This window comes from Rhinichthys klamathensis, unplaced genomic scaffold (genome assembly GCF_029890125.1).
Source record: "Rhinichthys klamathensis goyatoka isolate OS25496 unplaced genomic scaffold, OSU_Roscu_1.1 h1tg000269l_1, whole genome shotgun sequence".
NCBI classification, from domain to species: domain Eukaryota; kingdom Metazoa; phylum Chordata; class Actinopteri; order Cypriniformes; family Leuciscidae; genus Rhinichthys; species Rhinichthys klamathensis.
This window is the reverse complement of record NW_026606789.1, coordinates 1,646,161-1,660,088: the sequence shown is the minus strand read 5'-3', so window position 1 is coordinate 1,660,088 and position 13,928 is coordinate 1,646,161. Positions and strand designations below refer to the sequence as shown.

General features: G+C 37.2%; 1 protein-coding gene across 2 annotated transcripts in view; it reads left to right on the top strand.

The window, feature by feature from the left end:
- Positions 1-13,928, top strand: part of ptpn11b (protein tyrosine phosphatase non-receptor type 11b) — a 30,675-nt gene that overhangs the window by 4,579 nt on the left and 12,168 nt on the right. Inside the window, exons 1-2 of one of the 2 annotated variants that reach the window (XM_056268000.1) lie at positions 4,228-4,382; positions 9,489-9,611. In XM_056268000.1, the coding sequence (XP_056123975.1) occupies positions 4,375-4,382; positions 9,489-9,611 (131 nt within the window). In that variant the 5' untranslated portion in view covers positions 4,228-4,374. Of the gene's footprint in view, positions 1-4,227; positions 4,383-9,488; positions 9,612-13,928 lie in introns of those variants that run through there. The other variant, XM_056267999.1, reaches the window with a different exon arrangement.

Below are 13,928 nucleotides of genomic sequence, written 5' to 3'. Positions count from 1 at the left end.
AATGAGAACATGGAACCATCATGCCTTGTTACCACTGTGCAGGCTGGTGGTGGTGGTGTAATGGTGTGGGGGATGTTTTCCTGGCACACTTTAGGCCCCTTAGTGCCAATTGGGCATCGTTTAAATGCCACGGCCTACCTGAGCATTGTTTCTGACCATGTCCATCCCTTTATGGCCACCATGTACCCATCCTCTGATGGCTACTTCCACCATGTCACAAAGCTCTAATCATTTCAAATTGGTTTCTTGAACATGACAATGAGTTCACTGTACTAAAATGGCCTCCACAGTCACCAGATCTCAACCCAATAGAGCATCTTTGGGATGTGGTGGAACGGGAGATTCGCATCATGGATGTGCAGCCGACAAATCTGCGGCAACTGTGTGATGCCATCATGTCAATATGGACCAAACTCCCTGAGGAATGCTTCCAGCACCTTGTTGAATCTATGCCACGAAGAATTGAGGCAGTTCTGAAGGCAAAAGGGGGTCCAACCCGTTACTAGCATGGGGTACCTAATAAAGTGGCCGGTGAGTGTATATACTCTTTATGTACTTCCATATAGGGCTGGTCGATATGACCAAAAATATTATCACAAATTTTTTTCCCGCATATCATAGGATATTGATATTTATCACGATATTCATTTACCATGGGGGAGGAAATGCTTTCCACATATTTGTTAGACCTTGAGAATGAACGTAAACATTTAAACTGTTCACAGTTAAACTCCACAGAGTAGCTACCTTTTAATAAATCCATTTTATTTTACCATAAATTCTGTGTTTTCCATAAAATTCTTTGGGTATTCGTGTTTTATGATTTAATACAAATTTATATAAACTTTAACAATTTAATCAAGCTTTTAAAATGTAATCAAATTCAACAAAATGCTGCATAAACAAACTGTATAAATTAGAAACATGGATGAAAAAATATCTTGGTTGTATGATATTCCTTGTGTTATTATTACAACATTGAGAAGAACATTTTAGGATACACTAGTGATATATTTCTGTCATAATTTCTTGAAGTTAAACAGAATCTTTATTTTGACGCTTTGTCATGAAGACCGTTTATTGCCCAGCCCTACTTCCATACTAATATGCCCATACGTTTTTGAAAGAAGTCTCTTATGCTCACCAAAACTGCATTATTATAGTTGTAAATATTATTACAATTTTAACAAAAAATAACTCTTTTCTTTTTTCTTTTTAATATATTTTAAAATGTAATTTATTCATGTGGTAAAGCCGAATTTTTAGACATTATTCCAGTCTTCAGTGTCACATAATCGCAAACCATGATACCGTTCAAAAGTTTGAGGAAAAACATTGAAAAAAGGCATCCTTTTGAATGTTCCATTCATCAATACTGATTCAATATGGATAATAATAAGAAATGTTTCAGCAGCATATATTAGAATGATTTTTGAAGGATCATGTGACACTGAAGACTGGAAGACCGGAGTAAGGATGCTGAAAATTCAGCTTATTCCAACACAGCAATAATTGACATAATTACAAGTTACTGTTTTTACTGTACTTAATCAGTTCATATAGGCTATATATATATATGTGTGTGTGTGTGTGTGTATATATACATATACATTCACTAATTACAGGACTGTGTTTGAACTGACCTACCATGTCACCACTAGACTGACATGTGGTACCATAATCAGCTTTTCTAAAAATATCAGTAACTGTACCAAAATCCAGCCACAGACACCCGTCTGCCCCCAATATAGATGAGAGAGGGTCTTTGAAGCTGAGTTGGGGGTACTATGTATATCGCTTTCTGTCACCGAGCCTGTCTCTTTAAATAGCCGACTGTGTTGAACTTGAGACATTATGTAAGAGGGAAGAGGCAGCTCTCTGTGTGCACGTGGGCCTGTGTGTTTCCCCTGTCAGAACACTGCTGCAGCACTTTCCGCCTGATATCGCTCACTCGCTCTCTCTCTCTCTCTGGCCCACACTGTGCAACCCGTTTGTGCCCCCGAGTTATCATAAGCAAGAGAGTCTCTGGTGTCACTCAACAGTATGTGCCAATATAGATGTGACAAAAGAGGATTATGTTGCCATTCCCATTTTAGATATACTTTGGCACTTTTAATTTGATTTGCTTGTTGGTTTTATTATGATTAAAATAGTTATAACAACTATATTATTTAACAGCATTCAATGTCTGTGGTGTTCATTCATCTTGTCAGATTTTTTTTTTTTTTTTGCCATAGTTCATTGCTATTTTTATCAGGCTGCATGCTGGACAATGGCTGTTAATTATTAAACCAGGGGAGCAAGTCGTGCATTTATTTTATGGAAGGGGAAGCTAAAGGAACAGAAGCACTCTTCCTTTGCATTCATTAATCAGACTATTATAACACTAATGGCCTCAGATTGTATTGTGTCCTTATGAGATTTTATAAGGTTTAAAGGGAAGTTACAGGGCAATATTACTTCCATTTAAGGGGGGGGGGGGCTTTAAAGCATTAAAGAGAATTGATAAGACTTACAGCTGAAGTTCAACATTTTTCAACATTATAAAACTTTCCCCTGGTTTCACAGACAGGGCTTGGATTAAGCCTGGACTAGGCCTTAGTTAAATTAGGACATTTAAGTAGCTTTAAAAAAAACATTACTTTACATTACATCTTGAGACAATGGCACTGACAATTTTTAAGATATGTCAGTGCAAGTTGCTTTCAGTTAAAACAGCTCAATTTGAGTCTGTAAAACCGGGCATTTGTGGTCCCAGTTTGAGATGCAGAGACGACCAGAAATGAGCCATTTGATTAATTCCTCGAAAGTGTAAACACGGCAGAAAACAGTCTTTGGCAGAAAACACTGCTGTGTGTTTGAGCATCCTGCATAGCAACATTGGCTCAACCAGTGGTGTGTATTTTAGGCGGGACTGTCTGTTTGTCCAACCATGGCAGATTTTTGGGAAACATGTCATTATTATTTTTTGCAATTCTGTTTGGTGGCACAAATGACACACTTCAGCTTTACCTAAAGCTAAAACTCTTAATATTTTGGATATTGTGTTCAGCTCCATTCTGGGGGAATCCGGGTGTTTTCCTGGCGCTCAGGTCTGTCCTAATTCTCTCTGTCCCTTAGTGACTCATGCCAAAGTTCCTCTGTAATTAGAAAAAAGCTTCGCAAGCCCGAGCTGGACATTTTATACACGTGATGTTTACTCTGTCTCTTTTCAAATAAATCAGAGATTTAGATACAGAATTACTTCATTATTTGGCAAGCATTTTTCACTTATGCAACTTAAAGTAGCAGAGCAGAGTGCATAAGCTGGCACGTACACACTTAAAGTGCTTGAGCAAAGGAACAAATCTTCGAAACTTCCACATGTGCATATAGTCCGTTGCTGTAGCTTTATCTCATAATAAAAATGATTTGATATATACATTTTTTGATATATCATTTATAAACATAAGTTTATTTGAGAATCAAAATTGTGTAAGATATTAAGACGTTTCCAGAGTACGTATCTTGAATTTAATGTATTTTTCTTAGCCAATTGCTAAATGTTTTCTCATTAAATTTTGTAGGATTTATGATTAAAACAAGAAGAAAAACTTTTGACAATTAGTTATAGAACTTAATTTCATGTTTGTACACTACTGATACTTTTATTCAGAAAGGACACATTATATGGTGAAAAATGACATTATTATTATAATAATGGGTCATTATAAATTGTAATACTATTGGTCTATTTATGATCAAATAAATGCAGTTTTGGTGAGCGTAACAATCTTTTTATTTTAGTTTTTAATTTTATTGACCCCAAACTTTTTAACGTTGGTGTATTTAAAAAAAAGTTAACTGTATTTTTAAGCATGTTCAGATATTTTTTACTGGACAATACTGATTACCTGCAATGCAAATATGATTATTTGATGCCATAAAACATTTTCACATGTGCATGGTTTCCCAGTATGCACTAAGCTGCTCTGAATATGATCTTGTACTGTACCAATTTCAATTTGTTTTCTTTGTGTGTGCAGTGCTGTTGTTTTTCTCCCCAAAAGCTGCCACACTCCATTTAAACCTAATGGTAGCAAAGATAAAGATAAGGGGTGTAAGTGTGTTCCGGGCAGCATGGCAACGCTGCGTCACGTTCAGAGAGAGAGGAAGGAGGGATGGACAGTTGCTCAAAAGCTGATTGTGCTGGCTGGCTTTCCTATCAGGGCAGCTCACACGCATCCAAATCCCAGATTAAACACCCCCACCTCTCTTTCCAACCAGCAGCACTCCTACAAGTCCCTGCCCCCTCTCTTCCTCCTTGTGTAACTGTACCAAGCGTGGATTACCAACTCTGAAGCAAAGCAGGGGCTCTGACAGGCTCCGAACAGAATGGTGAGGTAGGAACATGAGGCATTAGTTGCTGTTATCATTTTGTATCTGGTCGATGGCATTTTCACGGACGAATTCACATGCGATTGCGTTACGCATTTCTTTCTGTGCCACTGTTTGTGCAGGTGTGTGCGCGCGCACTTTGCAGGATGGTTTGTGGTTTGTTGTGGCTGTGTGTGTGTTGTGCGTGAGGATAGCTGCTGGGAGCTCAGTGAAGCTTAGAAGTGACCCGGAGATGTTTGTGTCTGGGTGCAAAACCTGCATCTGTACAGACCTGTTCGAATAATAGACCAGACCCTCCATCACAAGAGAATCAAACACTACAAGAGCTAAAACAGAAACTCGTCCAGTTGGTGTTACGTGTAATGTGCACTCTTTATTTTTATTATTGTGAAATTGGGAAGTTATCTTTTCTTATATAGTTTCATAGATTTTTTTTTTTTTTTTTTTTTTTTTTTTTTTTTTTTTTGTGAAGAGCAGGTTTACGAACTGAAAAGAAAGGGTAAGAGGTCAGACTAAGCCCACTATCATTGTTTTTGAAAATACATAACAGCTTATCTGGGATTAGTGTCACCTGCTGTTTTACAGTATGCAAAATGAAGATTTCATTTATGTATTTTCGGATGACCTCAAATCCCAAAATGATGTACCAAGATGTTTACCATACATGGACATAAATAGAGACGGTCATCCTTGAATCTTTTTTAAGTCTTTCATGTTTCATAAATATTTTTCAAAAATACATATTCTTTTGTAGTCGTTGCATCATGTTCCATATTCCAATGAATTAGAAGTCACAGTTAAATATTCTAAAACAGAATATTCTGGTCTGTTGCAAAATGATATAGAGCCCATGTATTGTTAGCTAATGTATGATGACATGTTTATCTACACAGCACAGACCACATGTGCTATATCTTTTTCAGTTCTTCATGACATATACGGCATGTTTATCATACCGGGCGATACAAAAATATGAAAAATATCTCTTTTACGTTCGCACTTATACACTGTCAAAATTCAGCTGTAGTTGACAGAAATTTTACAAAAAAATTAAAATAACCGAGTGGCAATAATTGTCATTGTAGTGACTTAAACATGTTAAGTATAGTATAGTATCTGAGTTAAGTGTTTTATCTCAAATATTAATAATATACCATTCTTAACGACTCGAACAGTGTCGATTCCATTAACAATAACTTATAAACATATTAACAACACAAATCACTTTTACAAAATAACATAAAAAAAACATTATTTTATTTTAGCAATATTGTTGTCTTGTTGAATATAATATATTTTCAGCATAAATTATAAGTAATGTAATTCGGACGTTTCACTTCCAAAACCCATAATTTGTACAGTGATTCACAGTACAATTATGTGTATTTTCCTGTTAAATTTAATGTATTTTTTCTCTGTATATGCTATCTCACAGTTAACCAATTACAGTTCCTTTTCATTACAATTACAAACGTCTAAATACATTGGTGTACAACTTTTTTTGTCTAGGTCGTAGTTGCTTTTCTGAAAGTCATTGGCAGGAAGAAAAGTGCTGACAGAAATGTCAATGAATTATTAATCCACATATATTTTAATAGCTTCAAACATTACAAAAGATTGGGAAGTTAGTGACCATGCATAGTGATGATGTGACACGAGGGGATAATATAGCCCTTTTGACAAACATGGAATCATAAGCAGTTAGTCATGATGAGGGGGGAAGAGATGCTGTACTCTCAACATCCACTCTGAGCAGTGATTTCTAATGCTCACTGGTAGCCTCAGTGAAACAATACTACAGGTACTACAACACTTCCTCTATGGTGAAGAACTGGAGGAAGTGAGTGATGTTTGCTAACTTTCCATGGAAAGATGGGGGGAAATCATGTTTAGAGTTGAAACTGACAGTACCGGGGTAAGACGTAATGTGCACATCTGTTCATTAAGTCCTCTGCTTTTCAATGCAAGTTAATCTTTCAACAACATTTGAGGCATGGTGTAGAAAATTCTGAGTTGTATGTAGCAATGCACCACAGGACTGGATGTTTCAATGGCCCGGGCAGATGTGAGCAAGTTCCTGCCCAAATGACAACTGCTGTGTTGTCACTAAATCTTACATTTCTTAGACATGTTCTTTTTTTATTTCAATGTCACAGAGGTAATGCTATCAAGCTGGCTAACATAAATTAAGTTTTGTTGAAGTAAGGAATGAGTTGAAATTATTTTCTATGCTAATGACAGCAAGATTCTGCTTTACCCTGCATATTCCTTTATTTATTACGTAACAGAATTTATCTTAAAATCTCATTAAATCACAGTATAAAATGTTTTGTTATTATATTCAACACTTGAGAATTATAGGCATTATTTCAGAAATGAGGATTATTTGACAAAGTATGTGTACACAACAGTTCAAAAGTTTGGGGTCAGTGAGGTTTTTATTTATTTATTTAATGTATTGTTTTTTTTGTTTGTTTTTTTAAAGAAATGGAATTGTCCATTAGTATAAAGGTAAAATCATTTACATTGTTAGAGATTTCTATTTCTATTTTAAATGAATGCTGTTTAAATGAATGCTGTCATTGTAAAAAAAAATTAATTTAAATTGTAATAATATTTGACAATATTACAGTTTTTTCTGTATTTTTGATCAAATAAATGCAGCCTTGGTGATCATAAGAGACTTCTTTTGAATGGTAGTGTATAACATAAATGATATTGTGGTCAGGTTCTGTTGAGATGAAAGTAAGTGACTTGTATGCCGTCACTTTAAGTGAGATTAAGACATGGGGCCCCTAGCTGCTGGCAGGCACGCTCTGAAACAGCACGCAGATAAAATTACTCCTGACCCCTGAACGGCCATTCACAAAGCCTTCTCACGTGAGGGAGCCGGTGTAGGGACAGACGGGCTGCAGGCAGCCAGACAGCTGGGGCCCAACACCAGCCCAGATTACACATGACCTCTTGTCCCCTTCCACCCCCTCATCAACCCCAAAGGATTAGGAAATAACTTTTCAAACACAGCAAATCGTAACTGATTAGAATTGGCGCTCGCCGTGAAATTGGACACAAACATACATGTTGCTAAGCTTGCTTGATGACATCACTAGAACGGGTGGGTGAACTAAAGAGTTTGCAGAGCCTGAGATGTACAGGATGCAGAAGTGCATATAGGTCCCATTTTATTTGAACTTAAATGTACCGTTTAAGTTTCGGGTTGGTAAGATTTTTTTAATGCTTTTAAATGAAGTCTATTGTACTCAGCGAGGCTGCATTTATTTGGTCGAAAATACATTAAAAACACAGTAACATTGTGAAGTCTTATTACAATTGACAGTTTTCTATTTTAATCTTTAAAAATGTAATCATTACTCCAGTCTTCAGTGTCACATGATCCTTCAGAATTTTTTTTTCTTTTCTTTTTATAATGGGGCCATGTACGATTTTTAACATAAATGTTTCCATTTCATGTATTGTTCCGAATTTAGCCAAAGGCTAATTTTTATCCGTAGTCCTCAGGCAGGTCAACACTACCATAAAAGTACACAGGCAATACCTATGTGTTCACAAAGAATAAAAAGATACACACACATACTACCAGGGCCACAAAAAAATGAAAAAAAAATGTAATTAAATAAATATATCAATTAGACTGCAACACACTCAATGTTTACAGTGTTGTTTCGATAAAACAAAAAAAAAAAGATTTTTAACTTCAATTTAAAAAGACCAAGAGCTTTACACCTTTTTGTATCCTCTGGTATGGCATTCCACTGATTAGTAGCTTTCACTGCGAAAGACGATAGTCCAAATGCAGAACAACGAAAGGGAACCCGACAATTACTCATGGATGATAATCTGGTAGATCTCACAGAGTTTTCAGAGCGAAAATGAACAAAGTCACATAATACAGAAGGAGCCAAGCGATTTAAGATTCTATAAACCATACACAAACTTGAAAAAAGTCTAAAATTGTCAAAGTTCAAAAAATGATGTTTCTCTATGATCCTACAATAATGAAAATGGTTTGTTTTTTTATCTAAAATGTTTAATGTCTGTTTATATAGGGATTTTAAGTGTTTAATCACAGTTTCTCCAGCTTGACCCCAACGTGTCAGACAGTAAGACATGTGAGAAAGGATTGTAGTATTCCAAAAAATCAACAGAGAGACATTGTCTAATTTGTCTAAAGTTTGCCAAGTTATATTTAATATTCTTCACCATTTTCTTTACATGTTTTTTAAAACTGAGTCCAATATTATGCCAAGATAATTGAACTCATTAACTATTTCTATCTTTTCACCAATAATAAACATATCAACATCAGGAGATTTAACATTTGTTTTTGAGATAAAAATTCCTTTTGTTTTACTAATGTTCTAGCTAAGACATGATTGTTCCAGCCACTGTGTAATCCTTTCTGTTGCAGCTTTCAACTTCTCAGCTGCTAACTCTGCTGTTCTCGCATGTGTAAAAATAACAGTATCATCAGCATTATACATTTGTACTTGTATCCCTTCACACTATTGCGGGATATCATATACAGACTAAATAATAAGGGACCTAACACTGATCCTTAGGGTACACCCATTGTAAAATGCAAATTGCAGGACTTAACCCCTTTAATCTTTACACATTGTTCTCTATTTAATAAATAGAGAACACTTAGAATTCATTCTAATATGCTGATTTGCTGCTCAAAAAAACCTTTCTATTGATTAAAATCAATGTTGAAAACAGCTGTGCTGCCTCATATTTTCATTGAAATCATGATGGTTTTTTTTCAGGAAAGAAAAAAATGTACAGCATTTATTTGAAATAGAAATCTTTTGTAACATCGTAGATGACTTTACTGTCGCTCAGTCAATTTAATACATCATTGCTGAATAAAAGGATTTCTTTAAAAAAAGAAATATTAATGACCCCGCACTTTTGAACATATATAAAATAAAGCATAAGTTACAAATGCAGAACATTTTTGTACTAGAGACTTTTGCATCACACTGTACATTTATGAGAAGTGTTTGCATATTTTTTTGCGAATTTTGATCATGAGATAAAGATAAAGCTCTGTTAGCTATTTTCTGATTGTCATTTTGCTTTAATTTCAGGTGGTTTCATCCCAACATCACTGGGATCGAGGCAGAACACCTCCTCCTGACACGGGGCGTCCACGGCAGCTTTCTAGCGAGACCCAGCAAGAGCAACCCTGGGGATTTCACTCTGTCTGTCAGGTCGGCATATTTACATTGCGCTTCTCCACACCTGCCTTACTACACTTATGCTCTTGTCTTGAATTATGCTTTTTTTTGTTGGTCATAGCGTCATTATGTTGTTTTGACCTGCTGTGGTTTGTGAAGTTCAGCATGAATTGCATCTCCCCAGTTAAATGTTTAGTTATTGATTCCTTGGAAGTGTACTTGTTTGTCTAGCTGACTGTTTCCATGCTTGGTAAAGCATTAAAATGTTCGTTTGTGTCATAGATTTCTGTCAGCTTTTGTTTCATGCAGAGAAAGCTCAAAAGATCACGTCATAAAATACAAACACAATAGGCCCGAGCTCTTCAACACCACTCCTGGGGACCCACTGTCCTGCAAAGTTTATTTCCAGCACACTCTGCCTGTGTGTTTTCAAGTGATCCTGAAGAGCTTGATTAGGTGTTTGATTACGGTTGGAACTAAACTCAGCAGGACAGCGTGTCCCCAGGAGCAGACCACTGCAATAAAAAACATTACCATTGTCTTGTAATGCATACATATTTCATTGTGTCAGCCTGTATTGAGGATTACAGCTGTATTTTTATTGGTTGCCATCAGTATTAGATGCTCGCACGTAGATGACCGTAATAGAAGGCACTTTCCCTCCCGCTCTCTCCAGAACCTCAGAGCTTTTAAGTTGCCCCTGGGCTAGTGCTTAAGGATTACAGTGTCAGCTTGTGAGCAGGTCTGTGAGCCACTGCAGCTGCTTGTCTGATGGGTGATTGGAGAGTCAACGGACAGAGAGAGAGAGAGAGAGAGAGAGAGAGAGAGAGAGAGAGAGAGAGAGAGAGAGAGAGAGAGAGAGAGAGAGAGAGAGAGAGAGAGAGAGAGAGAGAGAGAGAGAGAGAGAGAGAGAGAGAGAGAGAGAGAGAGAGAGAGAGAGAGAGAGAGAGAGAGAGAGAGAGAGAGAGAGAGAGAGAGAGAGAGAGAGAGAGAGAGAGAGAGAGAGAGAGAGAGAGGAAAAAAGGGCTTTCATAATAGCTTTAAGACGTGGAGGCCATGGAGCCCAGATCAGCCGTTTGTGGTTATGGTGGTAAGACTCTCACTGTTTCTAATGTTCTCCAGAACTAAGGCCATGTGGCTCAACTCCAACACAAGCCTTCAGGGCTGAAGCCCAGCTGCATGCAGACTGATTTATCTGCCCAGCTGTGAAGCAATGAGGTCAGCTTGTTATGATTATCAGATGCATGGACATACCAGTATATAAAAAAGTTAATAGTGAAGACTATTGATTAGTGTATTTTTGGACCCATGTTTTGTGCTTTTCAGTACTGAATTACTGGAATAATTGGAATGTTGTAAAACCTTGTAAGGCTACTGCCTACATACAGTAGCTGCCTTCCTAACCGTCACGAAATCTCACAAGTGAAGGACTTGAACGAACTGCATACAGTAGGCTGCAACTCGGCTGTTGCTAAGCTGACTTTGAACAATTTTGATCAATATTCATCAGTATTGAAATAAATATAATCAACGTTACTTTGCCTCGACCACCATCTTGTATTAAAACTTTTGCAGTACATTCTGGAATTGTCAACCAATTGTTCAAACAATGGGATGGTATTATATTATATTTAATTTGCAATTGGTGCAGAATTAATGTAGAAATTACTCTTGACTTTTTTGTGTAATATTTAAGTATGGTTTTGGCCCATATTCGTATTTAAATATTGGTAATTCCCTCTCAAGTGGTCCAAAAATTGTAAAGTCAGTTGCTTGACCATTTTTAATTTTCCATTTTTTCCGTGATTTCCTCTATGTATTGGTATTTTTATTTTGCTTTATATAATTGTTTTTGGAATACCATACCAATATAGAGGTAATAACAAAAAAAAAAAAAAAAAGATTTACAAATGATCAAGCAACCTCTTTTGGACCACTTTAAGATTACCCATAATCATAGCATGACACATTAAAATACTTGATTGGTTGGGCAGTTCCATCATTTGAATGAATATTTTTGTAAAATTGCCATTAAATGTTATAATTGACCATTTTCCAAAGTTAAATTCTAAGATGTTTTCAGCTCATGTCAGGGTCCTGATTACCCTGTCAAGATTTATTTATGATAAGTCATGATATTTGTGAATATCACAAATATAAAGTTCTGTCATGAAACTGTATGGCGCAGGCTAGATAGGTCCTTAACTCAATCTGTTGCAATTACATCATTCTCTGTAGGGCACAGCTGATTGGTTCCTGCTGTATCAGTAGCCAATGAGCTCGCTGCTCAACCTTCAAACACTTGGTCAGCATTTCCTGTAGCAGTTCAGCGCACTTTCAGAAACCCTCCACCCTCCCCAGCTCCACCTGTATATAGTAGATCTGCTACGGGTAATTCATGTATGCTAAATTGTACAGCAGCAGCATGTCTTACTTGCTCACCGCTGAGTGTTGTGTATGTATAGACTAGGGCTGTCAGTTAAACGCATTATTAATGGCGTAAACGCAAACCCATTTTAACGGCGTTCATTTTTTTATTGCGCGATTAACGGTCTTTTTGGCCTAGCAAACTTTGTAGTTTTTTTTCCACATGCTTTTGCAACAGGACGCGGCATGCACGGCGCTGCGCTATGAAACCCATTAATTTCAATGGCTTGCACCGCGCAAGGACGTTTGAAAGCGCAAGCGGATCTAGCTAGACCGGAAACAAAACAACAGGCACGACGCACACACTTGTTTGGGCTTGCGAGCCGGATGCGCGAGCGCGAATCTCTCTGCTCGAGTCGCGTGCGCTCTCAGATACACGCTGCTCTTGTAAGAATTTTCTCTGGGCTCGCTCAGAGAATATGTGCCTGCACTTAAAACGTGTTCAGTGCAATCGCGAATCTCTCCTCTTCCCCAGCTAACAATTTTAGGTTATAAGAACGTTTTCATGACGTTCCCATTAAGTTATAAAAACGTTATTTCTGAATGTTATAGGAACGTTCAAAACGTCCAGTTTTGAGTGGATGACGAGCGCGAGACGCCGAAATGGATGCCAATAAGATTCTGAATGGAAAGTTTACTTTTAAAAAGTTGCCAAATGGTTCCATTGACAAGACCAAAGTGATCTGTGTGTTTTGTCGTTGTGAACTGAGCTATCATCATCGCAGCACGTCCAGTCTGAATACCACTTGATGATGACCAGCACACACACACACACACAGCTGATGCGAATTCTCCGCCCCCTCGTCAATATCAGGACCTCGTCAGTATTTCTTTCACCCTTTTATTGATGGACAGTGTTACATTGTGTGAGAGATTATTTGCTCCAAGTGAGAATGTTTTAGTGTGAAATTGAACAGTATATGCCAATATTGTTTTCAATAAAAAACATTTGCACAAAGCAAGCCGATCCACTTTTCCATGTTGATAAGAGCATTAAAATGAGAAAAAAATAATGGGACAAAAAGAAATCAAGAGACATTTAGAATAGATAAAAATGTGCGATTAAATGCGATTAATCGCGAGTTAACTATGACATTAATGCGATTAATCGCGATTAAATATTTTAATCGTTTGACAGCACTAGTATAGACCTTATGTAGACCTTTCGTCTTCTGGTCTGTATTCTCACAGCGATCTTGCGTATTTATGTGAGCTTGTTTCTCTGGCGCATAAGGTCTATTGACGGTAGCAAGTCCTGTACTTGCTCTGCAGCCGCAGCAATAACAGCAGCAACAGCAGCAGCGTAGCAGATCTATTCCACCAAGACCAAACATATCAACATTGTCATATCCATTACCATGCTAAACACTCTGAGAGTCGTCATGACAGAAAGATCATGACTAATGTAGACCCAGTAAAACAAACAAACGAATAAATAAATAACATAATTTCAAATCATATTTAATTGCAAGTGTGTTTTCAATCTAGTGTGCACATTGAAGTACGAAATTGACCAAATGCATCAATACAAGAGATACTCAGACATCAGCAAGTCTCACTGCCGTTCTGCCTCTCAGACCTAATGTAGGCAGATGAGACCTTAATTACAAAGTTATGAGGAAAAGTCTTCTTTTAAAATGCATTATTAGATATAGGAAGGAGTTATTTGGCCAAATGGACACCTAGGGACTTCAATGCATTATGTTCCCCTACTCCATGCTTCTGTTTCTCTTATCTGTCTCTCACCATTTTTCCTGGGTGGAAACTATTGCTCAGCGTCTGCACTATTGTTAACCGTTAAGTTGCAGACAGAAAGCTGGGAGCCGAGTCAGATGAATGGCTCGCGGCGCTGCAGTGTAACGTATGATGTGTCAGGGCCAGGTGAAATGTGTCAGGAGATGTTTCCTGTCTGCCTGTTATGGC